General features: G+C 58.1%; 2 protein-coding genes and 1 long non-coding RNA gene across 14 annotated transcripts; 2 read left to right on the forward strand and 1 right to left on the reverse strand.

Annotated features, from left to right (window-relative positions):
• Positions 1-23480, reverse strand: LOC101924772 (butyrophilin subfamily 1 member A1-like). Of its 9 annotated transcripts, none has more exons than XM_055792554.1 (5): positions 23170-23480; positions 3161-3458; positions 2277-2399; positions 1394-1496; positions 1-1045 (listed from the first exon to the last, which is right to left on the reverse strand). In XM_055792554.1, exons 4-5 carry the CDS (start codon positions 1467-1469, stop codon positions 534-536), a joined length of 588 nt encoding a protein of 195 aa, XP_055648529.1. In that variant the 5' UTR covers positions 1470-1496; positions 2277-2399; positions 3161-3458; positions 23170-23480; the 3' UTR covers positions 1-533. The 9 variants fall into 9 exon arrangements, 8 of the variants coding, with proteins under 8 accessions (XP_055648529.1, XP_055648531.1, XP_055648530.1 ...); XM_055792556.1 differs by lacking the exon at positions 23170-23480 and adding an exon at positions 21299-21314; XM_055792555.1 differs by lacking the exon at positions 23170-23480 and adding an exon at positions 3938-4027.
• Positions 3345-4755, forward strand: LOC106112293 (uncharacterized). Its single transcript, XR_008745039.1, has 3 exons — positions 3345-3419; positions 3733-3828; positions 4668-4755. It is a non-coding gene; the product is annotated as an uncharacterized LOC106112293 (long non-coding RNA).
• Positions 23447-27340, forward strand: LOC101924603 (tripartite motif-containing protein 15-like). Of its 4 annotated transcripts, XM_055792536.1 has the most exons (8): positions 23447-23836; positions 24593-24688; positions 24780-24998; positions 25097-25119; positions 25435-25550; positions 25966-26013; positions 26594-26780; positions 26942-27340. In XM_055792536.1, the coding sequence occupies exons 1-8, from the start codon at positions 23579-23581 to the stop codon at positions 27117-27119; spliced, it is 1125 nt and encodes a 374-aa protein (XP_055648511.1). In that variant the 5' UTR covers positions 23447-23578; the 3' UTR covers positions 27120-27340. The 4 variants fall into 4 exon arrangements, with proteins under 4 accessions (XP_055648511.1, XP_055648509.1, XP_055648510.1 ...); XM_055792534.1 differs by having other exon boundaries at positions 26594-27340; XM_055792537.1 differs by lacking the exon at positions 23447-23836 and adding an exon at positions 24283-24385 and having other exon boundaries at positions 26594-27340.
• The last annotated feature ends 250 nt before the right edge of the window (positions 27341-27590 follow it).

Here is a 27590-nt window from a genome sequence, read left to right on the forward strand (position 1 = left end):
TATTCTGAGCACATTTATAATCAATCACACGTTAATTACTGAGAAATACATACTGAGCATGGCAAAGAGCAGAAGAAAATGAGGGGAAAGTAAGCATGAGCACAGCCTCATGATGGCAAAAATCAATTTTAAGCTGAGGTAGTGGCTGGTAGTAACGCACAGCCGGCAAAAATTCCGATTTTAAATTGCGTGTGGAAGCCCAGCCAGCGACCAGCGTCAAGGTAGAGGAAAAGAAACCTTCAGAGGGGGCCGAGCTTGGGAGGGAAAAATCCAAGTTTTCAGCTTAAAACCAGCTCAGAGAAGCCCAGCTCCCATTAACAACCTTAGGACAAATTAACAGCAGCAGCTTTCAGGTGAGATGAGACGCACCGAGCCGGGACCTGAAACCCCCTGGCTGTAACCCAAACCAGAGACATCTAAGGTGGAGGTAGGACCATGAGGTGAGGTCAAAATGACTCCAAGACCTGGAAAATCAGAGCGGAGGGGCATCAAGGAGCATTTGCAACCACCTTCACGGGGATCCCGCTGGCATATCAACCCTTGGGGGACAGTCTGATGGTGGAGAGGAGCACGCAGAAGTAGGGGAAGACCCTCTCCCCACTGAAGGAGGCCACGGGGAAGGTGAAGATGCGTTGGCGGCTGCCAACAGCATAGAAGGAGACCTGTCCCAGCTCGTAGTCCAGGTAGACCCCGATCTCCCCGTTGAGGAGCGGGACAGAGGTGTTAGAAGGTGCCGTGAGGGCCACGCAGAGCTCATCATACTTCTGCAAGCCCCAAATCTCAGCGCTGGGCTTGAAGAGGACCCGGCCTTTCCTCTGAACCGACTCACGGGCCACCCCAACAGCCCAGAAGCGCCCATGGGCCTCCACCTCCCAGTAGTGACGGCCTGAGGTGAAGCCCTCGCTGCCCAACATGCACGGATCCGTGTCGAACTGGCCTGGACCCTCAGGCCACCGGTGTCCAGGTCTGCCCCAGGTGGCCTCTTTGAGGTCCTCGGAGAGGATCACCTCGGGACCCGCTGTGGCTGGATCCAGGGTCACATCCACTGGTGAGCAAAACAGAGAAGGCATTAGAAGCCCAACTCGGGTGCAGCAGATGCAAGCCCCCAACAGTCCTTTCACTGGTTACTTTGCAAGGAGAAAGCGTGAGGTTGGAGATGGAGGTGGGAGATGGAGGTCCTCCTCCAGGCAAAGCTGGAAGTGACAAAAGACGGAGGTGGGAGATGGAGGACCTCCAGCTGAGGTTGGACACAGAGGAGCCAAGAGGCGGAGGTTGGCAATGGGGAGATAGAAGGTAGAACTGGAGGATCTCCAGCTCTAACGGACATCTCACTGAATGTAGCCCAGAAAACAGGAATTGGTACTTTTGTTCCTCTCCAGCTGCCTTTGGTTACCTTCAAACTGTTTCACCGTGTGGTAGTCCAAGGCAAGATCCCACGTGCGTGGCCGTGGTTTGAGGTAGAAAGCCATCACGCCTGCAACGTCCTCCCTTCCTGGCTGGAGACACAGAAAAGGGAAAGAAAGAATAAAATTACTGCCCTGCAAAAGGGCACATCTCAGCTTTCCACCCCTTTTATGTCAGAAAACAAACTAAACCACTGCATTTAATCAAAAAACTGGAAAGAAAATGCCATTTTAGCTCCAGCAGTTGCAAAGGAACTTGGTTTGTTTACGGGAAGACCCACAGAGGTGGATTAAAGCTATTAACTCCCCACTGATTACAAAGGGAAGATGAGGAGCACGTTGGGATGGACCCATCTGCCTTGTGGATATGATTTCACCCAAAAAATCCCCATTCCTTGTGCTGGCTGAGGGCTTGAGGGATGAAGTCACCCTATATCCATCTCTGCCTCCACCATTCATTTTCTTGGGCAATCAAATCCTATGACATTTACATGAATGAGAAAAATCCTTGAAATTGAGATAAGCTGAGTCCACCTCTCCCCACATCCAGAAAAGTCCTGCAAGAAGTGGAGAAATTTGCTGCTGGCCCCAGGGGAAAATGTGTGCGGGGGAGATAAGGGCTGGCGTCAAAGGGCCTCAGATCCATCCTCCACAACCTGGTGTGTGGTTTTGAGTGCAAACAAGCAGTCACCTACAGCAAAGGCCACTGGAAATTAGTAACAAAGCCCCAAAATTGTTGAATACACCACGCTGCGATGCTAAAAAATAAACAGGTTGCTTCTTTTCACACGCTTTCTGCGGCAAAACTGCAGAGAGGGGAATTAAAGCAGCAGGTGGATGAGTAAAAGTGGGGGAAAAGGTGGGGAAAATCACCTTTAAATGAAGATAAAAGCAGGAGTTGTGCCGTTTCTCACCCAAACTTCCCCAGCCAGATTGTTACGGGTAGATGAGAAGCAAAGAATAACCATGACCGAACACCACAAAACACCTTTAAATCTAAAAAAAAACCACAAACCACAACATCCTGAGGGCAAAGCAGGGATGAGTCTGCTTTCCTTCTCTTATTGATAGGATGGGAAGAGTGCTCAAAAATCCCCTTTTCCCCCCAAAACACAGCAGGGCAATGTAACCCACCCGCAGCACCGGGATTTTCCCCTCTTTCCAACCTTTCAGTGTTTTCCTTGGCAGCACTGGCACCACTTTGGGGTTCCTCCAGCTGCTTTTCCTCCACCAGCTTCTTCTCCACTTGGTTTTTTCCCCTCCCCTGGGATTTCCCCCCAAACCCCCCAGCCTCTGGCACAGGCTCAGCAAAAGCTCAGTCTCATCTCTGCCTCCACCAGCTTTTATCAGCCGGGGAGGGAGGAGACCTCCAATCTCCTGCTCACAGACGGGGCTGCGAGAGCTCAGACGCCTCCTGCACCCTCCAATTGCACCTTTTCCCCCCCTCATTGCAGGGCCATTTATTTTCTCAATATAGGTGTCAGGGAAGGAGGAGAAAAAAAAAAAAAAGGCAGTGCAAAACCTGTGCATTCTTGCAGTGCACTGCAGGGAAGAAGTGGGTTACATTTCTACTCCTCAAGTCCCCAAATGTGGCTGCAGCCTGTTCTGCATGATGGTGCTGAGCAAGGGAAAGCAGAGACAAGGATGGGAGCAGCTTCCAGGCAAGGGATGAGGCAGCAAAGCCTGGAAATGAGACAGCCTAGGGGAGATAAAGGATGTTGAAAGGCACGGTGGGTGAGGAAATTTGCTTTTCCCACCTGTGAAGGTTGTGCCAGGAGCCGAGCGCGGCGGTTCGAAGGAAGGCCACCGTGCCAGCACCGGTTCCTTCTCACCGGGAGGGAAGCATGGCCATAGCAGTAGTGTAAAACCTCCGTGCCGAGATCGGCCACGTCACCGCTGTCATCGTCTCCAGGTGTCGAAGAGGCAAAATCCCCTTGGGACCAACCAGCAGCAATGGACAAGCAGCCAAGGGCTGCAGCCACGAAGCTTTTTGGGGGACCCGCTGAGACCTGCGAGGTAAGTTCACCTTCCTACGACCAATCAGGCCTCTTCCCCCTTAAAAAAAAACCAAACCAACCAGTGCAAAGTGAAAATATTTAAATTTCTTGGAGGAAAAACAAAGAAAGATACAGCACCCAGTCCTCTTTGTGGGAGGAATTTAAAGTGAGACGATTCCTGCTTTCAAGGGAAGGCAGTGAGATGGCTTCTGGCCAGGAGATTATTTCCTTCCCCCCAGCCCCCCCAAATAATTTAAGATTTTAAAGGCAGGGTTATATAAATAAGCCAAGCCGATTGCTTTAACAAAAATTTTTTTTTTTTATGCATTCAGGAGGCAATCCAGTTTCACCTGTGATCCCTAAGGCAGGCATTGGCAGAGTTCCTGGATTGGCAAGTGAGTGAAGAGAAGCGACGCCTGGACTACCTGGTAAGGGTCCCCTCAGCCAAAATGGGTCCTTGGGTGTATTTTTCCCCGCCCCCGAAACACACAGGATTGTCTCTACAATGCGTCCTAGTGCCCCTACAAAGCCCCAAACCTGGTCAGAGCCGCTGGTGCAGATCCTGAGCAGGTTTGGTGAGCGTCACCTCAACATGCAGCTGCTTATTTCTCTGCTTTGAATAATCTTATTTTCATCCCAGGTCAAGTCCTGAATGGACGCTTGCGGCGAATGAAGAGACGGGACGCAGCTTGATGCAAGCAAATGTCAATTTATTGTACAGAAGCACGAGGTTTTATACACTTTCAGAAGCTGCGTGTTTTAAACAGATTGCTTCTTGAGGCTAAGCCTTGCATCCTAGGCAATCCCCGATTGGTGGTTAACTACCAGCAATTAACAGCAAGGTGTTACCTTTCCTTGGCGCCAGCCGTCCCCCACTCCCCTGTGCTCTGCAAACATCTCGTCATGTTAATTGTTGTCCAGACCAGCTCGAGCACATTCCCCTCAGCCGACCGATTGCCACGCGTGGTCCTAGTTTCCAGCCCACTCCTGCAGACGCTCATTAAAATGGAATTAACCCTTTATCCTGCTTGATTTTGGACCGACCATAAAAAGAGAATGGCAACAGGGAAGGGAAAAGCAGCATCAGGTGACACGCTTCATTACAGTCCAGTTATTAAATTAAGCACATCCCCAGCTCTGCCCCAGTGTTATGGCCCCCCTGAGTCCAGCCAAAGCGCTTTGTCCTTCAGCTTGAAAGGGAAAAAATTCGGGTGTGGGGGCCATGTGTGGACTCGGTGGATTTTTCTTTTTTTTCTCCCTCTTCCAGGAGAGGAGCGAAGCTGAGCGGTGCCACGTCAGGGCCAAGTTTGAGTGGCTGCGCCAGTTCCTGGTGGAGAAGGAGCAGGCAGTGCTGGGGCGGCAGGCAGTGCTGGATGCTGCCTTCGAAGCCACCCAGGCAGAAAAATCTTTGCAGGTGGCTGAGGGGATCACACAGCTCCACAGGCTCATCAGGCAGCTGGAGGCCAAGTGCTTGCCCCAGGTGAGACCCCTCCTCCTTGAAAAGCTCTCCCAAAGTGCTACCTATGGGGTCCTGAACCCCCCTTTTCTCCCTTTCCCCCCTGCTTTTAAGACAATGGGAACATCCAAAACAGGTATGTGGCACCTGGCTGCTTCCCCCACCTTGTCACCCCGAGTGTGGTGAGGGGCTCAGCTCGGTGACACACCCCTCGTGTGACATCTGTCTCCATCGTTTCTCTTCCCAGTTGGAGCGAAATGATGCTTCACCTCCCCTCCGGGCTCCCCCCCCAGCTGGGGAAGAGCCTGAGCTCCTGCCGCCAGCAGCAGGACGCTCCCCAGGAGGCCCTGAAGGAATTCAGAGGCATTAGAGATTGGGAGAATTTACAGGTTATTTGGGGGGTGGGGGAATTCAGAGGTATCTAGAAGGAACTGGGTTATTTTGGGAGAAATCAGAGGCATTTTGGGAAGAAAAGGTTATTCAAGGGAAGGCAGCAGGAGGCACAGCACCACTCACCTCCTGCCTCCTTACAGACACAGGGAGACCCCAAACACAGCCGGGAACCAGCAGCTATCCCAGTGCAGAGCAAAAAGGTGCGGGGACTTTCCCGTTTCCTCATTCCTGCCCCTAAGGTGGTCTCAGCCTCTGACCTGTGTTTCCCCTCAGTCAAGGCACCTCCAGTGCCCAGCACAGCACCACTTCCACAGCTCCTGCCAGATCGGAGCAGCAAGCGTGCGGCGGGACGAGGAAGGGCAGGACAAGACTGGAGAGCCACACTGAGGCCAGGAGCCGGCCAGCAGCTGCCGAGGGCTCAACCTGCGAGATGCAGGACGCAGGTACAGCAGCCAGACCCTGGGGGATGCCGCTTTTCCCTCTGGACACCCAGGTGCTGCCTGTGCCCCCACAAAATGAACATTTTATACACAGAACTCCCTCCCAATTCAGATCTTCACGGAACCAGGAGCCGCAGATCCTGCCAAAGCCAGTTCCACCCCAAATTTACCCCCAGCAGCTGCCTTGTGTCTTTACCTTGAAACCCAGCTTGTGGCAGAGGTGCTGCTGCTTGCCACTAGTATAACAAAACAAAATTAACACCAAACCCCACATTTTATCGCATCAGATAAATTTTAAAATATCGCTTTGGAGGGGCCGGGGAGGAGGCAGCAGCAAAGCACAGTGCTGCGGTGCCTGAGTCCTGGCCGGCGCGGTGCGGACCTGGTTGAGAACTGCACCGCCGGGCGCGACCCCCACCCGCCGGCGCCCAGGCGCTTGCCGGACCCGATTGAAACCACCGCCAGTCCCGGCCCCGCGGGGAGGAGCCGTTGATGGCGCAGCTCTGCCGGTGACACCGGCACCGGCCGTCCCTCGGGGCAGCTTTCAGCGACACGAGGCAGCAGCCGACCCCTCCCCGAGTTTCTACCCCTTATCTCACCTTTTATTACCCACTCGCATCCCCCGTCCTTCAGCTGTAACCCCTTAACGCCTCCCCTGCCCGTCGCTGCAGCTTTCAGCAGCGCAGGGCAGCAACCGTCCCACGGCAGAGCTTTTACATTCCCTCGGCACAACTTTATTACTCCCCGCGCACCTTCCCTTCCCTCGGTGTGGGGCCTTCAGTGCCTCGCCTGTCCCTCGGTGCAGCTCTTTCAGTGACACGCGGCAGCGGCCACCCCTCAGCACGGCTCTTACTCCTCCCCTGTCCCTTGGCAGAGCTTTACCCCCTCACACATCCCTTGCCCCAGCATAGCCCCTCGCTGCCTCGCCTGTCCCTCGGTGCAGCTCTTTCAGTGACACACGGCAGCAGCCACTCCTTGACGCTTTTCCTCATCCCCCGCCTTTTTCTCAGCGCAGCTTTTATTAACCCCTCACATCTCCCGTTAAGTACAACCTGTATCACCACCCTGCGCCTCGGTGCGGCTCTTTCAGTGACACACGGCAACAACCACCCCGGACACACCACCCTGCGCCTCGGTGCGGCTCTTTCAGTGACACATGGCAACAACCCCCCCAGACACACCACCCTGCGCCTCGGTGCGGCTCTTTCAGTGACACACAACAACCACCACCCCCGGACACACCACCCTGCGCCTCGGTGCGGCTCTTTCAGTGACACACAACAACCACCCCCATCACAGCTCTGTTTGCCCCCTCACCTCCCTGTGGCACAGCCTTTATTGCTCCCTCGCATCCCCTTTCCCTCAGTGCAGCCCCTCGCTGCCTCGCCTGTCCCTCGGTGCAGCTCTTTCAGTGACACACGGCAGCAGCCACTCCTTGACGCTTTTCCTCATCCCCCGCCTTTTTCTCAGCACAGCTTTTATTAACCCCTCACATCTCCCGTTAAGTACAACCTGTATCACCACCCTGCGCCTCGGTGCGGCTCTTTCAGTGACACACGGCAACAACCACCCCCGGACACACCACCCTGCGCCTCGGTGCGGCTCTTTCAGTGACACATGGCAACAACCACCCCTGGACACACCACCCTGCGCCTCGGTGCGGCTCTTTCAGTGACACACGGCAACAACCACCCCTGGACACACCACCCTGCGCCTCGGTGCGGCTCTTTCAGTGACACACGGCAACAACCCCCCCCGGACACACCACCCTGCGCCTCGGTGCGGCTCTTTCCGTGACACACGGCAACAACCACCCCTGGACACACCACCCTGCGCCTCGGTGCGGCTCTTTCAGTGACACATGGCAACAACCACCCCCATCACAGCTCTGTTTGCCCCCTCACCTCCCTGTGGCACAGCCTTTATTGCTCCCTCGCATCCCCTTTCCCTCAGTGTAGCCCCTCGCTGCCTCGCCTGTCCCTCGGTGCAGCTCTTTCAGTGACACACGGCAGCAGCCACTCCTTGACGCTTTTCCTCATCCCCCGCCTTTTTCTCAGCACAGCTTTTATTAACCCCTCACATCTCCCATTAAGTACAACCTCTATCACCACCCTGCGCCTCGGTGCGGCTCTTTCAGTGACACATGGCAACAACCACCCCTGGACACACCACCCTGCGCCTCGGTGCGGCTCTTTCAGTGACACACAACAACAACCACCCCCGACACACCACCCTGCGCCTCGGTGCGGCTCTTTCAGTGACACACGGCAACAACCACCCCTGGACACACCACCCTGCGCCTCGGTGCGGCTCTTTCAGTGACACACAACAACAACCCCCCCCGACACACCACCCTGCGCCTCGGTGCGGCTCTTTCAGTGACACACGGCAACAACCACCCCAGACACACCACCCTGCGCCTCGGTGCGGCTCTTTCAGTGACACACGGCAACAACCCCCCCCGACACACCACCCTGCGCCTCGGTGCGGCTCTTTCAGTGACACACGGCAACAACCCCCCCCGACACACCACCCTGCGCCTCGGTGCGGCTCTTTCAGTGACACACGGCAACAACCACCCCTGGACACACCACCCTGCGCCTCGGTGCGGCTCTTTCAGTGACACACAACAACAACCCCCCCCGACACACCACCCTGCACCTCGGTGCGGCTCTTTCAGTGACACATGGCAACAACCCCCCCCGACACACCACCCTGCGCCTCGGTGCGGCTCTTTCAGTGACACATGGCAACAACCACCCCCGGACACACCACCCTGCGCCTCGGTGCAGCTCTTTCCGTGACACACGGCAACAACCCCCCCCGGACACACCACCCTGCGCCTCGGTGCGGCTCTTTCAGTGACACACGGCAACAACCCCCCCCGACACACCACCCTGCGCCTCGGTGCGGCTCTTTCCGTGACACACAACCACCACCACCCCCGGACACACCACCCTGCGCCTCGGTGCGGCTCTTTCAGTGACACACAACAACCACCCCCATCACAGCTCTGTTTGCCCCCTCACCTCCCTGTGGCACAGCCTTTATTGCTCCCTCGCATCCCCTTTCCCTCAGTGTAGCCCCTCGCTGCCTCGCCTGTCCCTCGGTGCAGCTCTTTCAGTGACACCCGGCAGCAGCCACCCCTTGACGCTTTTCCTCATCCCCCGCCTTTTTCTCAGCACAGCTTTTATTAACCCCTCACATCTCCCATTAAGTACAACCTCTATCACCACCCTGCGCCTCGGTGCGGCTCTTTCAGTGACACACGGCAACAACCACCCCCCGGACACACCACCCTGCGCCTCGGTGCGGCTCTTTCAGTGACACACAACAACCACCCCCCCCGGACACACCACCCTGCGCCTCGGTGCGGCTCTTTCAGTGACACATGGCAACAACCACCCCCATCACAGCTCTGTTTGCCCCCTCACCTCCCTGTGGCACAGCCTTTATTGCTCCCTCGCATCCCCTTTCCCTCAGTGTAGCTCCTCGCTGCCTCGCCTGTCCCTCGGTGCAGCTCTTTCAGTGACACGCGGCAGCGGCCACCCCTCAGCACGGCTCTTACTCCTCCCCTGTCCCTTGGCAGAGCTTTACCCCCTCACATATCCCTTGCCCCAGCATAGCCCCTCGCTGCCTCGCCTGTCCCTCGGTGCGGCTCTTTCAGTGACACATGGCAACAACCACCCCCGACACACCACCCTGCGCCTCGGTGCGGCTCTTTCAGTGACACACGGCAACAACCACCCCCGGACACACCACCCTGCGCCTCGGTGCGGCTCTTTCAGTGACACATGGCAACAACCACCCCAGACACACCACCCTGCGCCTCGGTGCGGCTCTTTCAGTGACACATGGCAACAACCCCCCCCGACACACCACCCTGCGCCTCGGTGCGGCTCTTTCAGTGACACACGGCAACAACCACCCCCGAACACACCACCCTGCGCCTCGGTGCAGCTCTTTCAGTGACACACAACAACAACCCCCCCCGGACACACCACCCTGCGCCTCGGTGCGGCTCTTTCCGTGACACACAACCACCACCACCCCCGGACACACCACCCTGCGCCTCGGTGCGGCTCTTTCAGTGACACACAACAACCACCCCCATCACAGCTCTGTTTGCCCCCTCACCTCCCTGTGGCACAGCCTTTATTGCTCCCTCGCATCCCCTTTCCCTCAGTGTAGCCCCTCGCTGCCTCGCCTGTCCCTCGGTGCAGCTCTTTCAGTGACACACGGCAGCAGCCACTCCTTGACGCTTTTCCTCATCCCCCGCCTTTTTCTCAGCACAGCTTTTATTAACCCCTCACATCTCCCATTAAGTACAACCTCTATCACCACCCTGCGCCTCGGTGCGGCTCTTTCAGTGACACATGGCAACAACCACCCCTGGACACACCACCCTGCGCCTCGGTGCGGCTCTTTCAGTGACACACAACAACAACCACCCCCGACACACCACCCTGCGCCTCGGTGCGGCTCTTTCAGTGACACACGGCAACAACCACCCCTGGACACACCACCCTGCGCCTCGGTGCGGCTCTTTCAGTGACACACAACAACAACCCCCCCCGACACACCACCCTGCGCCTCGGTGCGGCTCTTTCAGTGACACACGGCAACAACCACCCCAGACACACCACCCTGCGCCTCGGTGCGGCTCTTTCAGTGACACATGGCAACAACCCCCCCCGACACACCACCCTGCGCCTCGGTGCGGCTCTTTCAGTGACACACGGCAACAACCCCCCCCGACACACCACCCTGCGCCTCGGTGCGGCTCTTTCAGTGACACACGGCAACAACCACCCCTGGACACACCACCCTGCGCCTCGGTGCGGCTCTTTCAGTGACACACAACAACAACCCCCCCCGACACACCACCCTGCACCTCGGTGCGGCTCTTTCAGTGACACATGGCAACAACCCCCCCCGACACACCACCCTGCGCCTCGGTGCGGCTCTTTCAGTGACACATGGCAACAACCACCCCTGGACACACCACCCTGCGCCTCGGTGCGGCTCTTTCAGTGACACGCGGCAGCGGCCACCCCTCAGCACGGCTCTTACTCCTCCCCTGTCCCTTGGCAGAGCTTTACCCCCTCACATATCCCTTGCCCCAGCATAGCCCCTCGCTGCCTCGCCTGTCCCTCGGTGCAGCTCTTTCAGTGACACACGGCAGCAGCCACCCCTTGACGCTTTTCCTCATCCCCCGCCTTTTTCTCAGCACAGCTTTTATTAACCCCTCACATCTCCCGTTAAGTACAACCTGTATCACCACCCTGCGCCTCGGTGCGGCTCTTTCAGTGACACATGGCAACAACCACCCCCGGACACACCACCCTGCGCCTCGGTGCGGCTCTTTCAGTGACACATGGCAACAACGCCCCCCGACACACCACCCTGCGCCTCGGTGCGGCTCTTTCAGTGACACATGGCAACAACCACCCCCGGACACACCACCCTGCGCCTCGGTCCGGCTCTTTCAGTGACACATGGCAACAACCACCCCCGGACACACCACCCTGCGCCTCGGTGCGGCTCTTTCAGTGACACACGGCAACAACCACCCCTGGACACACCACCCTGCGCCTCGGTCCGGCTCTTTCAGTGACACACGGCAACAACCACCCCTGGACACACCACCCTGCGCCTCGGTGCGGCTCTTTCAGTGACACATGGCAACAACCCCCCCCGACACACCACCCTGCGCCTCGGTGCGGCTCTTTCAGTGACACATGGCAACAACCACCCCTGGACACACCACCCTGCGCCTCGGTGCGGCTCTTTCAGTGACACATGGCAACAACCACCCCCATCACAGCTCTGTTTGCCCCCTCACCTCCCTGTGGCACAGCCTTTATTGCTCCCTCGCATCCCCTTTCCCTCAGTGCAGCCCCTCGCTGCCTCGCCTGTCCCTCGGTGCAGCTCTTTCAGTGACACCCGGCAGCAGCCACCCCTTGACGCTTTTCCTCATCCCCCGCCTTTTTCTCAGCGCAGCTTTTATTAACCCCTCACATCTCCCGTTAAGTACAACCTGTATCACCACCCTGCGCCTCGGTGCGGCTCTTTCAGTGACACATGGCAACAACCACCCCCGGACACACCACCCTGCGCCTCGGTGCGGCTCTTTCAGTGACACACGGCAACAACCACCCCTGGACACACCACCCTGCGCCTCGGTGCGGCTCTTTCAGTGACACATGGCAACAACCACCCCTGGACACACCACCCTGTGCCTCGGTGCGGCTCTTTCAGTGACACATGGCAACAACCACCCCTGGACACACCACCCTGCGCCTCGGTGCGGCTCTTTCAGTGACACACGGCAACAACCACCCCCGGACACACCACCCTGCGCCTCGGTGCGGCTCTTTCAGTGACACATGGCAACAACCACCCCCGGACACACCACCCTGCGCCTCGGTGCGGCTCTTTCAGTGACACATGGCAACAACCACCCCTGGACACACCACCCTGTGCCTCGGTGCGGCTCTTTCAGTGACACATGGCAACAACCACCCCTGGACACACCACCCTGCGCCTCGGTGCGGCTCTTTCAGTGACACATGGCAACAACCACCCCCATCACAGCTCTGTTTGCCCCCTCACCTCCCTGTGGCACAGCCTTTATTGCTCCCTCGCATCCCCTTTCCCTCAGTGTAGCCCCTCGCTGCCTCGCCTGTCCCTCGGTGCAGCTCTTTCAGTGACACCCGGCAGCAGCCACCCCTTGACGCTTTTCCTCATCCCCCGCCTTTTTCTCAGCGCAGCTTTTATTAACCCCTCACATCTCCCATTAAGTACAACCTGTATCACCACCCTGCGCCTCGGTGCGGCTCTTTCAGTGACACACGGCAACAACCACCCCTGGACACACCACCCTGCGCCTCGGTGCGGCTCTTTCAGTGACACACTGCAACAACCACCCCCGACACACCACCCTGCGCCTCGGTGCGGCTCTTTCAGTGACACATGGCAACAACCACCCCTGGACACACCACCCTGCGCCTCGGTGCGGCTCTTTCAGTGACACATGGCAACAACCCCCCCCCGACACACCACCCTGCGCCTCGGTGCGGCTCTTTCAGTGACACATGGCAACAACCACCCCCATCACAGCTCTGTTTGCCCCCTCACCTCCCTGTGGCACAGCCTTTATTGCTCCCTCGCATCCCCTTTCCCTCAGTGTAGCCCCTCGCTGCCTCGCCTGTCCCTCGGTGCAGCTCTTTCAGTGACACGCGGCAGCGGCCACCCCTCAGCACGGCTCTTACTCCTCCCCTGTCCCTTGGCAGAGCTTTACCCCCCTCACATATCCCTTGCCCCAGCATAGCCCCTCGCTGCCTCGCCTGTCCCTCGGTGCGGCTCTTTCAGTGACACATGGCAACAACCACCCCCGACACACCACCCTGCGCCTCGGTGCGGCTCTTTCCGTGACACACAACAACAACCCCCCCGGACACACCACCCTGCGCCTCGGTGCGGCTCTTTCCGTGACACACAACAACAACCCCCCCCGACACACCACCCTGCGCCTCGGTGCGGCTCTTTCCGTGACACACAACAACAACCCCCCCCGGACACACCACCCTGCGCCTCGGTGCGGCTCTTTCAGTGACACACAACAACAACCCCCCCCCGGACACACCACCCTGCGCCTCGGTGCGGCTCTTTCAGTGACACATGGCAACAACCACCCCAGACACACCACCCTGCGCCTCGGTGCGGCTCTTTCAGTGACACATGGCAACAACCACCCCCATCACAGCTCTGTTTGCCCCCTCACCTCCCTGTGGCACAGCCTTTATTGCTCCCTCGCATCCCCTTTCCCTCAGTGTAGCCCCTCGCTGCCTCGCCTGTCCCTCGGTGCAGCTCTTTCAGTGACACGCGGCAGCGGCCACCCCTCAGCACGGCTCTTACTCCTCCCCTGTCCCTTGGCAGAGCTTTACCCCCTCACACATCCCTTGCCCCAGCATAGCCCCTCGCTGCCTCGCCTGTCCCTCGGTGCAGCTCTTTCAGTGACACGCGGCAGCAGCCACCCCTTGACGCTTTTCCTCATCCCCCGCCTTTTTCTCAGCGCAGCTTTTATTAACCCCTCACATCTCCCGTTAAGTACAACCTGTATCACCACCCTGCGCCTCGGTGCGGCTCTTTCAGTGACACATGGCAACAACCACCCCCGGACACACCACCCTGCGCCTCGGTGCGGCTCTTTCAGTGACACACGGCAACAACCACCCCCCGACACACCACCCTGCGCCTCGGTGCGGCTCTTTCAGTGACACATGGCAACAACCCCCCCCGACACACCACCCTGCGCCTCGGTGCGGCTCTTTCAGTGACACATGGCAACAACCCCCCCCGACACACCACCCTGCGCCTCGGTGCGGCTCTTTCAGTGACACATGGCAACAACCACCCCCCGACACACCACCCTGCGCCTCGGTGCGGCTCTTTCAGTGACACATGGCAACAACCCCCCCCGGACACACCACCCTGCGCCTCGGTGCGGCTCTTTCAGTGACACACGGCAACAACCACCCCTGGACACACCACCCTGCGCCTCGGTGCGGCTCTTTCAGTGACACATGGCAACAACCACCCCTGGACACACCACCCTGCACCTCGGTGCGGCTCTTTCAGTGACACATTGCAACAACCACCCCCGACACACCACCCTGCACCTCGGTGCGGCTCTTTCAGTGACACACCGGCAACAACCCCCCCCGACACACCACCCTGCGCCTCGGTGCGGCTCTTTCCGTGACACACAACCACCACCACCCCCGGACACACCACCCTGCGCCTCGGTGCGGCTCTTTCAGTGACACACAACAACCACCCCCATCACAGCTCTGTTTGCCCCCTCACCTCCCTGTGGCACAGCCTTTATTGCTCCCTCGCATCCCCTTTCCCTCAGTGTAGCCCCTCGCTGCCTCGCCTGTCCCTCGGTGCAGCTCTTTCAGTGACACCCGGCAGCAGCCACCCCTTGACGCTTTTCCTCATCCCCCGCCTTTTTCTCAGCACAGCTTTTATTAACCCCTCACATCTCCCATTAAGTACAACCTCTATCACCACCCTGCGCCTCGGTGCGGCTCTTTCAGTGACACACGGCAACAACCACCCCCCGGACACACCACCCTGCGCCTCGGTGCGGCTCTTTCAGTGACACACAACAACCACCCCCCCCGGACACACCACCCTGCGCCTCGGTGCGGCTCTTTCAGTGACACATGGCAACAACCACCCCCATCACAGCTCTGTTTGCCCCCTCACCTCCCTGTGGCACAGCCTTTATTGCTCCCTCGCATCCCCTTTCCCTCAGTGTAGCTCCTCGCTGCCTCGCCTGTCCCTCGGTGCAGCTCTTTCAGTGACACGCGGCAGCGGCCACCCCTCAGCACGGCTCTTACTCCTCCCCTGTCCCTTGGCAGAGCTTTACCCCCTCACATATCCCTTGCCCCAGCATAGCCCCTCGCTGCCTCGCCTGTCCCTCGGTGCGGCTCTTTCAGTGACACATGGCAACAACCACCCCCGACACACCACCCTGCGCCTCGGTGCGGCTCTTTCAGTGACACACGGCAACAACCACCCCCGGACACACCACCCTGCGCCTCGGTGCGGCTCTTTCAGTGACACATGGCAACAACCACCCCAGACACACCACCCTGCGCCTCGGTGCGGCTCTTTCAGTGACACATGGCAACAACCCCCCCCGACACACCACCCTGCGCCTCGGTGCGGCTCTTTCAGTGACACACGGCAACAACCACCCCCGAACACACCACCCTGCGCCTCGGTGCAGCTCTTTCAGTGACACACAACAACAACCCCCCCCGGACACACCACCCTGCGCCTCGGTGCGGCTCTTTCCGTGACACACAACCACCACCACCCCCGGACACACCACCCTGCGCCTCGGTGCGGCTCTTTCAGTGACACACAACAACCACCCCCATCACAGCTCTGTTTGCCCCCTCACCTCCCTGTGGCACAGCCTTTATTGCTCCCTCGCATCCCCTTTCCCTCAGTGTAGCCCCTCGCTGCCTCGCCTGTCCCTCGGTGCAGCTCTTTCAGTGACACACGGCAGCAGCCACTCCTTGACGCTTTTCCTCATCCCCCGCCTTTTTCTCAGCACAGCTTTTATTAACCCCTCACATCTCCCATTAAGTACAACCTCTATCACCACCCTGCGCCTCGGTGCGGCTCTTTCAGTGACACATGGCAACAACCACCCCTGGACACACCACCCTGCGCCTCGGTGCGGCTCTTTCAGTGACACACAACAACAACCACCCCCGACACACCACCCTGCGCCTCGGTGCGGCTCTTTCAGTGACACACGGCAACAACCACCCCTGGACACACCACCCTGCGCCTCGGTGCGGCTCTTTCAGTGACACACAACAACAACCACCCCCGACACACCACCCTGCGCCTCGGTGCGGCTCTTTCAGTGACACACGGCAACAACCACCCCAGACACACCACCCTGCGCCTCGGTGCGGCTCTTTCAGTGACACATGGCAACAACCCCCCCCGACACACCACCCTGCGCCTCGGTGCGGCTCTTTCAGTGACACACGGCAACAACCCCCCCCGGACACACCACCCTGCGCCTCGGTGCGGCTCTTTCAGTGACACATGGCAACAACCCCCCCCGACACACCACCCTGCGCCTCGGTGCGGCTCTTTCAGTGACACATGGCAACAACCCCCCCCGGACACACCACCCTGCGCCTCGGTGCGGCTCTTTCAGTGACACATGGCAACAACCCCCCCCGACACACCACCCTGCGCCTCGGTGCAGCTCTTTCAGTGACACATGGCAACAACCACCCCAGACACACCACCCTGCGCCTCGGTGCGGCTCTTTCAGTGACACATGGCAACAACCACCCCCATCACAGCTCTGTTTGCCCCCTCACCTCCCTGTGGCACAGCCTTTATTGCTCCCTCGCATCCCCTTTCCCTCAGTGTAGCCCCTCGCTGCCTCGCCTGTCCCTCGGTGCAGCTCTTTCAGTGACACGCGGCAGCGGCCACCCCTCAGCATGGCTCTTACTCCTCCCCTGTCCCTTGGCAGAGCTTTACCCCCTCACACATCCCTTGCCCCAGCATAGCCCCTCGCTGCCTCGCCTGTCCCTCGGTGCAGCTCTTTCAGTGACACGCGGCAGCAGCCACCCCTTAACGCTTTTCCTCATCCCCCGCCTTTTTCTCAGCGCAGCTTTTATTAACCCCTCACATCTCCCGTTAAGTACAACCTGTATCACCACCCTGCGCCTCGGTGCGGCTCTTTCAGTGACACATGGCAACAACCACCCCCGGACACACCACCCTGCGCCTCGGTGCGGCTCTTTCAGTGACACACGGCAACAACCACCCCCCGACACACCACCCTGCGCCTCGGTGCGGCTCTTTCAGTGACACATGGCAACAACCCCCCCCGACACACCACCCTGCGCCTCGGTGCGGCTCTTTCAGTGACACATGGCAACAACCACCCCCCGACACACCACCCTGCGCCTCGGTGCGGCTCTTTCAGTGACACATGGCAACAACCACCCCCGGACACACCACCCTGCGCCTCGGTGCGGCTCTTTCAGTGACACATGGCAACAACCACCCCCATCACAGCTCTGTGTGCCCCCTCACCTCCCTGTGGCACAGCCTTTATTGCTCCCTCGCATCCCCTTTCCCTCAGTGCAGCCCCTCGCTGCCTCGCCTGTCCCTCGGTGCAGCTCTTTCAGTGACACGCGGCAGCGGCCACCCCTCAGCACGGCTCTTACTCCTCCCCTGTCCCTTGGCAGAGCTTTACCCCCTCACACATCCCTTGCCCCAGCATAGCCCCTCGCTGCCTCGCCTGTCCCTCGGTGCAGCTCTTTCAGTGACACGCGGCAGCAGCCACCCCTTAACGCTTTTCCTCATCCCCCGCCTTTTTCTCAGCGCAGCTTTTATTAACCCCTCACATCTCCCGTTAAGTACAACCTGTATCACCACCCTGCGCCTCGGTGCGGCTCTTTCAGTGACACATGGCAACAACCACCCCCGGACACACCACCCTGCGCCTCGGTGCGGCTCTTTCAGTGACACACGGCAACAACCACCCCCCGACACACCACCCTGCGCCTCGGTGCGGCTCTTTCAGTGACACATGGCAACAACCCCCCCCGACACACCACCCTGCGCCTCGGTGCGGCTCTTTCAGTGACACATGGCAACAACCACCCCCCGACACACCACCCTGCGCCTCGGTGCGGCTCTTTCAGTGACACATGGCAACAACCACCCCCGGACACACCACCCTGCGCCTCGGTGCGGCTCTTTCAGTGACACATGGCAACAACCACCCCCATCACAGCTCTGTTTGCCCCCTCACCTCCCTGTGGCACAGCCTTTATTGCTCCCTCGCATCCCCTTTCCCTCAGTGCAGCCCCTCGCTGCCTCGCCTGTCCCTCGGTGCAGCTCTTTCAGTGACACACAGCAGCAGCCACTCCTTGACGCTTTTCCTCATCCCCCGCCTTTTTCTCAGCGCAGCTTTTATTAACCCCTCACATCTCCCGTTAAGTACAACCTGTATCACCACCCTGCGCCTCGGTGCGGCTCTTTCAGTGACACACAACCACCCTTGGACACACCACCCTACGCCTCGGTGCGGCTCTTTCAGTGACACACGGCAACAACCCCCCCCGGACACACCACCCTGCGCCTCGGTGCGGCTCTTTCAGTGACACATGGCAACAACCACCCCCCGACACACCACCCTGCGCCTCGGTGCGGCTCTTTCAGTGACACATGGCAACAACCACCCCCGGACACACCACCCTGCGCCTCGGTGCGGCTCTTTCAGTGACACATGGCAACAACCACCCCCATCACAGCTCTGTTTGCCCCCTCACCTCCCTGTGGCACAGCCTTTATTGCTCCCTCGCATCCCCTTTCCCTCAGTGTAGCCCCTCGCTGCCTCGCCTGTCCCTCGGTGCAGCTCTTTCAGTGACACGCGGCAGCGGCCACCCCTCAGCACGGCTCTTACTCCTCCCCTGTCCCTTGGCAGAGCTTTACCCCCTCACACATCCCTTGCCCCAGCATAGCCCCTCGCTGCCTCGCCTGTCCCTCGGTGCAGCTCTTTCAGTGACACGCGGCAGCAGCCACCCCTTGACGCTTTTCCTCATCCCCCGCCTTTTTCTCAGCGCAGCTTTTATTAACCCCTCACATCTCCCGTTAAGTACAACCTGTATCACCACCCTGCGCCTCGGTGCGGCTCTTTCAGTGACACACAACCACCCTTGGACACACCACCCTGCGCCTCGGTGCGGCTCTTTCAGTGACACATGGCAACAACCACCCTTGGACACACCACCCTGCGCCTCGGTGCGGCTCTTTCAGTGACACATGGCAACAACCACCCCCATCACAGCTCTGTTTGCCCCCTCACCTCCCTGTGGCACAGCCTTTATTGCTCCCTCGCATCCCCTTTCCCTCAGTGTAGCCCCTCGCTGCCTCGCCTGTCCCTCGGTGCAGCTCTTTCAGTGACACGCGGCAGCAGCCACTCCTTGACGCTTTTCCTCATCCCCCGCCTTTTTCTCAGCGCAGCTTTTATTAACCCCTCACATCTCCCGTTAAGTACAACCTGTATCACCACCCTGCGCCTCGGTGCAGCTCTTTCAGTGACACATGGCAACAACCACCCCCGACACACCACCCTGCGCCTCGGTGCGGCTCTTTCAGTGACACATGGCAACAACCACCCCCCGACACACCACCCTGCGCCTCGGTGCGGCTCTTTCAGTGACACATGGCAACAACCACCCCCGGACACACCACCCTGCGCCTCGGTGCGGCTCTTTCAGTGACACATGGCAACAACCCCCCCCGGACACACCACCCTGCGCCTCGGTGCGGCTCTTTCAGTGACACATGGCAACAACCACCCCCATCACAGCTCTGTGTGCCCCCTCACCTCCCTGTGGCACAGCCTTTATTGCTCCCTCGCATCCCCTTTCCCTCAGTGTAGCCCCTCGCTGCCTCGCCTGTCCCTCGGTGCAGCTCTTTCAGTGACACCCGGCAGCAGCCACCCCTTGACGCTTTTCCTCATCCCCCGCCTTTTTCTCAGCACAGCTTTTATTAACCCCTCACATCTCCCGTTAAGTACAACCTCTATCACCACCCTGCGCCTCGGTGCGGCTCTTTCAGTGACACATGGCAACAACCACCCCTGGACACACCACCCTGCGCCTCGGTGCGGCTCTTTCAGTGACACACGGCAACAACCACCCCCCCAACACAGCTCTGTTTGCCCCCTCACCTCCCTGTGGCACAGCCTTTATTGCTCCCTCGCATCCCCTTTCCCTCAGTGTAGCCCCTCGCTGCCTCGCCTGTCCCTCGGTGCAGCTCTTTCAGTGACACGCGGCAGCGGCCACCCCTCAGCACGGCTCTTACTCCTCCCCTGTCCCTTGGCAGAGCTTTACCCCCTCACATATCCCTTGCCCCAGCATAGCCCCTCGCTGCCTCGCCTGTCCCTCGGTGCAGCTCTTTCAGTGACACGCGGCAGCAGCCACCCCTCAGCATGGCTCTTACTCCTCCCCTGTCCCTTGGCAGAGCTGTACCCCCTCACACATCCCTTGCCCCAGCATAGCCCCTCGCTGCCTCGCCTGTCCCTCGGTGCAGCTCTTTCAGTGACACACGGCAGCAGCCACCCCTTCACATACCTCTACCGTCACCTCACACAGCTACTCGCTCAGTGTACACCTTGTACCAACATCCCTCTCCCATTCATATAATTTTTATTATTCCCTCACACCTCCTCTCAATACAAGCCCCTCCCCGCCACCACCCTGCCCTCAGTGCAGCTCTTTTAATTACACCACGCAACAACCACTCTTACTACAGCTTTTCCATATGCACCTCATACCTTTCCCTTGATGCAGCTCTTTTCATAACGTGAAGCAAGGACCACCCCAGTGTAACTCTTTCATTCATACCTCACACCTCTCAATGCAGAGCCAGCTCACCTCAAAATAACCCACCGTGGCCCCATCGCGTCCAGGGGGAAAGCCAGGCACCACACCTACACCCTCCCACCGCCATCACATCACAGCCCCGCATCCTCAACTGACCATGCTGGGATGGCTCCTAAAAAAATCCATTAGGTTAAGTATTTACTGCTCCATCCACCTCCTTCCTGAAGCTTGCCCTCCAGCACCCTCCACACCCCCAGCAGCCTTTACTGCTTCTCTGTCATTTCCCTGGCTGCTACTACTGCATCAGTGCCTTTGAAGTATCCCCCATCCCCTGACCTTAGCAGGGCACAGATAGATTTCGTTAGCTGTCTCCACTTGCTCCATCTCCACACAGCCAATACAGACTGCTCCAACACTCCAACCCATCACTTACTACAGCAAATTCTGGTTTTGGATTCAAAATTGCTGTGTTTGAACACCCGCTACTTTGCCTCAAGCTCCATTCTTTACTTATAATTATTTTCCTACTACCAAACTACTACAACCTGTCAGCACACCATTGAAAAACACATCGTGTCCAGAACCAGCCCTGGGCACCACCGAGCTAGCGGCGGCGCCGGCAGCAGCAGCGACTGTCGGCGCTCCAACAGCCTACCCATGCTTCCAGGCCACCGGGCTTCGCGACGTCCCTCGGGGCGGCCGCAAAGCCCGCCGCCGCCGCCGAAGCCGCGCTCCCGCCGCTCTCCAGCCGCGCTCCCCGCCGCTCTCCAGCCGCGCTCCCGCCGCTCTCCAGCCGCGCTCCCCGCCGCTCTCCAGCCGCGCTCCCGCCGCGCCCGCCGCCTCCTCCTGACTGCGCCACAGCGCTGCCCGGCGGCGCCTTATATACCCCCCGCGCCGGACGCCGCCGAATCAGCGCCTGCCACGTCATGCCCCCGCCCCCTCCCTGCCCCACGCCACCGCGTCAACGCCCACGGGCCTCCGCCCGCCTTTCCCCATCCCGCCGGCGCCATAATGGGTCCCCCCCCCCAAACCAACGCACCTCACTCCCACGGGCGCTGGGTTCACCCACCCGCACCGCGGCTTCTCGTGGCCCTGCAGGCACAGTCTATGTAATTGTCCTAAAATAATAGAAATTCCCCCAAAAAGTCAAGCGGGGTGTGACGCATGTTCACACCAAGGCACTGTGACTCCGGTAGCTCTTCATCACCAAAAAATAGAATTTTAATAAGCCACGAGCAGTGGTATTTTTTTATACATGTGTGTATAAATAACGTAATTGCACAAAAATTAGACTTTCTGGGAAAATATTTGTATTTAACACAACCCTGGTTTTTCCTTCTGCTGCCAAAAGCCTCTTGCAGGCTGAGATCCGCCTTGGAAAGGGGCAATAAGCATCCCAAACAACTAAAACCTGATTAATTATAAGTCTTAGCTGTTAATCAAAATTCTACTGCAGGTATTTCCTCAAAAATCACGTAGTTAAAAAAAAAAAAAAAAAGAGGTTCGGATAGGGTTTTTTTTGCCCCCTTTTGTGCAGTGACATGTGATTAGAGATGAAAATTTGGGATTTATTTCGTTTGGTTTCTCCTGTTGTGTCCCGTCCCGTCGCATCGCGCTCTGCCGCGCCGCACCCTCGAAGCTCCTCACGGGTGTGAATAGAGGGAAAGGCGATCGCAAACGACGGTTCTTATTGGCCGTCGGACGCGCTGAGGCTTCCCATTGGCTGCCCGAGTCAACCAATGAGAATAGATTCTTCCGATCCTCTCTTCCGCGGCCAAGGTTCGCCCCCGCCCCAGTCCCCGCTCCCGCACGGGCCACTCCAGGTCTATTAACGGGGTTTTCACGTGGGTAGCAGCGGCCCGGTGGGTTTTTTGCGTCGCTCTTGCCTATTTTTGCCCTGCTTGCAGCCGGGCGCGGGGGTCTGGCAGCCCCTCTGCTTTCCCTTGAGGAAGGGGCTGCGTTTTCCTGGAGAGAAACCAAAGCTGGTTAACCTAGGGATCAGCAAGCTGTGCTTTTTACAGTTTGGGAATATCCAACTTATTTTATTGCTTTATCAGCCTTATTCGTAACTATAATAATACATGATCAGTCTCTTTTAAAAATTATTTTTACGTGGGCTATATTCTATACAAATGAAACTTCCAGCTCAAAGACCCTCACTCAGTCTGGTTCCCTGAAATAATTTTATTATACAACTGCATTAACATTATTCATTCCTAGGATGGGCCACTAACACCACTTCCACCCACAGATCCTGCACCAGATAGCTCTTTCCACCCCCCCCACCCCCCGCTTTTTATTTTTCATACCCAATTTGGGTGCTAAGGTTTAGCAGCGGGTTTTAATTTCACCATAAACCCCCCACTGGGTTTATTGCTGTCGCACAGCTAATAGACGGGTGAGCTCTGCGGGATGTAGCAGGAACTCTGCCCACTTGTTGCACTCCTGCATTAATCCCTCCTTTCTACAGCTATTCTCAACCCCCCAACCCCGCCCCCTGTGCAGCTGGAGTGGTAAAAAACTCACCTTGCAAATAAATCACCCTCTTAAAACCCTGACAGCCGCTGCCTGTGTTCCCCTGCTGTCATTAAATCCTCGCTAGCCTTGTCCTTGGGGTTTTTTTTATTGCTGGGGCGGTGGGAAAGTCGGATAAGCGCTGCGTTGCTTTTCCCTGTGAGGTTCCAGATGCCGACACCAGCCTCCTGCCCCGTCACCGCTTCCAGGAAAACCATTGCCCAGCCCCTTTGCGTGGGCATTTCTCTGAATGCTCATAAAAACAACCCCGTCACACCAGTCATGGCTGCGGGAAACGCTGTGGAACATCTCCAGGAGGAAATCACCTGCGCCATCTGCTTGGATTTCTTCCATGATCCTGTCATGATCCTGAGTTGCGGGCACAATTTTTGCCGCCGTTGCCTTGAACGTTGCTCCGCGGATGCCTCCAGAGCTGGGTCTTGCCCCCAGTGCCGTTTACCTTTCCCCCACGGTGGCTTCCGTCCCAATCGGCAACTGGCCAATGTGGTGGCAGCCGTCCAGGAGCTGGCAATGCCGGCGGCAGAGGAGCTTTGCCAGCGGCACCACCAACCCCTCACCCTTTTTTTCCCGCCGGGATGGGAGGCTCCTCTGCACCACCTGTGCTGAGCATCGTGCCCACCCCGCCGTGCCCCTTGAAGAGGCTGCTTGCTGGTACAGGGTGAGTGAAAACCCAGTCCAACCCCCTCTCCCTGCCTGAGTGATGCTAAAAACCCGATTTCCATTAAAAGTCAGCCACACAAATATGTATTTGCAGATGTGGCAAAGCTTTTCCCCATTATTTGGGGGGGGGGGGGGGGGGGGGGGGGGGCGGGGAGGGGAAAGCACTTTGAGCATCCAAAAGTAAAAATTGAGGTGAAATACCGCAGTTTGCTAAGGCTTAAGTATGCATGGGGTGGGATGGGGGGGGTGAGGGGGTGGGTGGAAGTTTGGGGAACCAAAAACTCTGAAGATGAGTAGTTTAAAAGCTCCTGCAGTCACCCAGCGCCTGCGCTGTTGGAGGTTCCTGCTCCGCCTCCGGGTGCGGAAGGGAAATGGGGGTCCCCAAAGGGGGTCTGGGCCCAGCTGGGGGTGCAAGGAGGGGGGAACAAAGGAGGGCTGGGGTGTTTAAAAGGGCTGGTGGGGATTTTTTAGGGGAGGTCATGGAGGGATGGGGGGCTGGAAGACCCATAGTGACCATACAGCACTACGTATTTATAAATCTGTATAGGTAAGGTGTGGGTATACATATCGCATAGCTACAAACTAATTATGAAGTGGATATAGGTGCACACATCTGCTTCAGCACAGCTGGAGAGGAGGATGAGGCCACCCGTGCTGGCTATATCCTGGGTGCTTTAGGGGTCCCAGCCTCCCAACCCCCGCCCCGGCCTTTCCCCTCACCTTCAGGAGCCAAAACCCCTTTTCTTGGTTGCAGGACCAGTTTGAAGCTTCCCTAAAAGCCCTGCAAGAGGAGGATGAGCGACGTGCTGGGCTGGCGGCAGCAGCAGAGGAGACAAGACAGGAGATGCTGGTGGGTGCTCCCGCTGTTGGGGTGCACTGTGGGGGGACAAAATGCTTCATCCCCCCCTCCAGCATCCTTCTCCTTTCCCTTCATCTCCCAGAGCAGAGTTGATGCCGAGAAGCAGAAGCTGCTGGCGGTGCTGGAAGGGCTTCGGCGGGTGCTGGGTGAGCAGGAATCACGGTTCTTGATCCGTCTTGGCCGCTTGCGCCTAAGGTTGGAGGAGCAGCGACGTGGTGAAGCCGCCGAAATGGCCCGGCTCCAGCAACGCCGCTCCGAGCTCCAGGCCAAGTGCCGGCAACCAGACAGTGACCTGCTACGGGTGAGCCAAATCTTTTTCCAAAATCCCTCTTGTTTTCCCCCTTTTGGCTTTTATTCCCTGGTAAACAGCCCTGAGCATTTCTCTCCCTTCCTCTCCAGGATGCCCAAATCACCCTGAGCAGGTACCGGGGCCAAAAAGCACCACCTGGAATGCCGTTTTTGGGCCAAAAGCCTCCGTTTTGCGGGTCTCCTCCTCACCCTGCATCCTTTTCCCCAGGGATTTTTGCTTTTGAGTTGGGAGGGTTGATGGTTAATCCAGAGCCTGGGGGGGGGAAGGCGGTGGAGGGAAGCGTAGAATCTATCATCACATCTTGCAGGAAGGAGCTGGAGCTTTTCCTGGGGAAATAAAGCTTTCCCCATGGTTCTTCAGCACAGGGAAGGGAAATTTGGGGATTTCCTCACATTAAACACACCGATTTGCCCCCCCTCACCCCGAGGTGCACAGAGTGGAGGGCGCAGCCGTCGCTGCCGCTGATGCCGGAGCTGGAAGCGGAACTCGAGGATTTTGCCCTGAAAACCAACATGCTGGCAGAGGCAGTGATGCAGTTTAAAGGTGTTTGGAGGGGAAAAAACTGGCAAAAAGGGGGGATTTAGTAGGCAGAAATGGGAGCTAGGAGCGGGGTTGGGGGAGTGCAGAGACCTCCTCGGGTTTCACAGAGTTTGGCTGGAAGGTCCAAGCATCATAAATGTCCCTTTAATTAAGAACATTTCAGGGATTTATCCCTTTTATAGCAGCCTTAGGGGGTGGGCAACTGCAGGTGGGAGGTGCAGAGGGCTTCTAGGTGTTAACCAGCACCCAAATTGGGACATGAATTAGGTGCAGAGGGGGGCAATGCACCACACAAAGAGGGTTTGAGGGTCCCACCTCCAGCAGTTTCACCCTCTCCATGTGATGAGGAATGAGGGGGACACATGGGGCAGGGCTGGATCCAGGGTTACAAGTCTCCGGGGTCACTTTCTATTTCCAGACATCGTGGGGTGCTCACTGGAGGAAGACTCAGGGGGATACCGGAGAGGTGAGTTGGGCTTCGAGGACGACAGATGGGTTCAGCACCTGGGGCTGATGCTCAGGTTCAGCATCCAGAGCTGGGGCTCAGCTGCAAAATCTGGAGCTGACGCCCTGGTGCAATGCCTGGGACTGATGCTTGGGCGCAATATTTGAAGCGGATGCTCTAGTGCAATATTTAGGGCTGATAATCAGGTGCAAACATTTGAAGCTGACGCTCTGGTGCAACACCTGGGTGCAGAGTCCTGGGCTGATGCTCAGGTGCAATATTTGGAGCGATGCTCCAGTGCAACACCCAGGGTGGATGCTCAAGTGCAATACTTGGTGCTAAAGCTCCAGTGCAATGCTCAGACGCAGTATTTGAAGCTGATGTTTCAGTGCAACATTTAGAGCTGGTAATTAGGTGCAAGACTTGAAGCTGATGCTCTGGTGCAACACCCAGGGCAGAAGCTTGGGTGCAATATTTCAAGTTGATGCTCTTTTGCAGTGCCTGGGGCTGGTGCAACATGCAGAACTGATGCTCAAGTGCAATATTTGGAGCTAATACCAGGATGCACCAAGCCCCCCTAACACCCCTCTCCCCCTCCCAGCAACCGTGACGCTGGACCCGGCTACAGCTCACCCCCCAAATCCTGGTGTCAGCAGACGGCCGGACCGCAGGACGCCGGGAATCCCCCCTGGCTCCTCTTCCCTCGGGAACCGAGCGTTTCGAGTCTCTCCGCTGCGTTTTGGGTCTGCAGGGCTTCTCGGGGGGGCCGGCACCGCTGGGCTGTGGAGGTTCGTCCCGGTCCCGACTGGGCACTGGGGGTGGCTCGGGAATTCATGTCCCGTAAGGGCTGCTTCGGTCTCAGCCCCGAACGAGGGGTCTGGGCCGTGGGGCAGTGGTTGGGGCAGCTACGGGCTCTCACCTGGCCCAGCCCCACATCTCTGCCCCACAGCCGCGTGCCCCGACGCATCGAGGTGGCTTTGGATTATGCTGGCGGGCGGGTGGCTTTCCGCGATGCTGACAGTGAGACCGAAATCTTTGCCTTCCCTCCAGCAACTTTCGCCGGTGAACGACTCCGGCCACTGCTCTGGCTGGGTGAGGGGCCAGCTCTGCTCACTCTCTGCCCCTGAATCCCCCCGAAACAAGACCCTTCCACCATTCCAATGAACCCCCCTGCTCCATAAGAGCACGCACACACATCAGCCCCATCTGCTTTTCCTTTTAACACTTAATTTAGCCAAATTAGTCACAAAAATTTCACCCTCCCACTCCTTGCCACATTTGCACGGACCATTCTTTGCAGCTTGGCTGGGCAGTTCTCCAGTGAACATAAGCCTCGAAAGGGGGGGGGGGGGGGGGGGGGGGCAGAAAAAAAAGACAAGGGGGTATCTTGCTTCCCACTGCTGCTTTGCAGTGCTCACCCCAAACCACTTTCTCAACCCACCCTGAATGCACGTTTTTCATCCATTTAACTATTACTATTTTTTTTTTTGGGGGGGGTGGGGGGGAGGGGATTAAAGATAGAGGAGGAAATTGCATGTGGGCCTGGAGCAGAGCAGGGTTTTTCCACACTGGGGAGAGGGGACACACTCAAGGCATGT

The sequence above is a fragment of the Falco peregrinus genome, chromosome 21 (genome assembly GCF_023634155.1).
Source record: "Falco peregrinus isolate bFalPer1 chromosome 21, bFalPer1.pri, whole genome shotgun sequence".
Classification (NCBI taxonomy): domain Eukaryota; kingdom Metazoa; phylum Chordata; class Aves; order Falconiformes; family Falconidae; genus Falco; species Falco peregrinus.

Excerpts from the sequence above, each read along its gene's own strand:
- LOC101924772 (XM_027781957.2), bottom strand. The coding sequence starts at position 1,469 with ATGGCTTTCTACCTCAAACCACGGCCACGCACGTGGGATCTTGCCTTG. Across the intron at positions 1,046-1,393 it reads CACGGTGAAACAGTTTGAAG|TGGATGTGACCCTGGATCCA; the intron begins GTAACCAAAGGC and ends TTTGCTCACCAG.
- LOC101924603 (XM_055792534.1), top strand. The coding sequence starts at position 23,579 with ATGCCTCCAGAGCTGGGTCTTGCCCCCAGTGCCGTTTACCTTTCCCCC. Across the intron at positions 25,120-25,434 it reads GCCCAAATCACCCTGAGCAG|GTGCACAGAGTGGAGGGCGC; the intron begins GTACCGGGGCCA and ends CCTCACCCCGAG. Across the intron at positions 26,014-26,593 it reads CTCAGGGGGATACCGGAGAG|CAACCGTGACGCTGGACCCG; the intron begins GTGAGTTGGGCT and ends TCCCCCTCCCAG.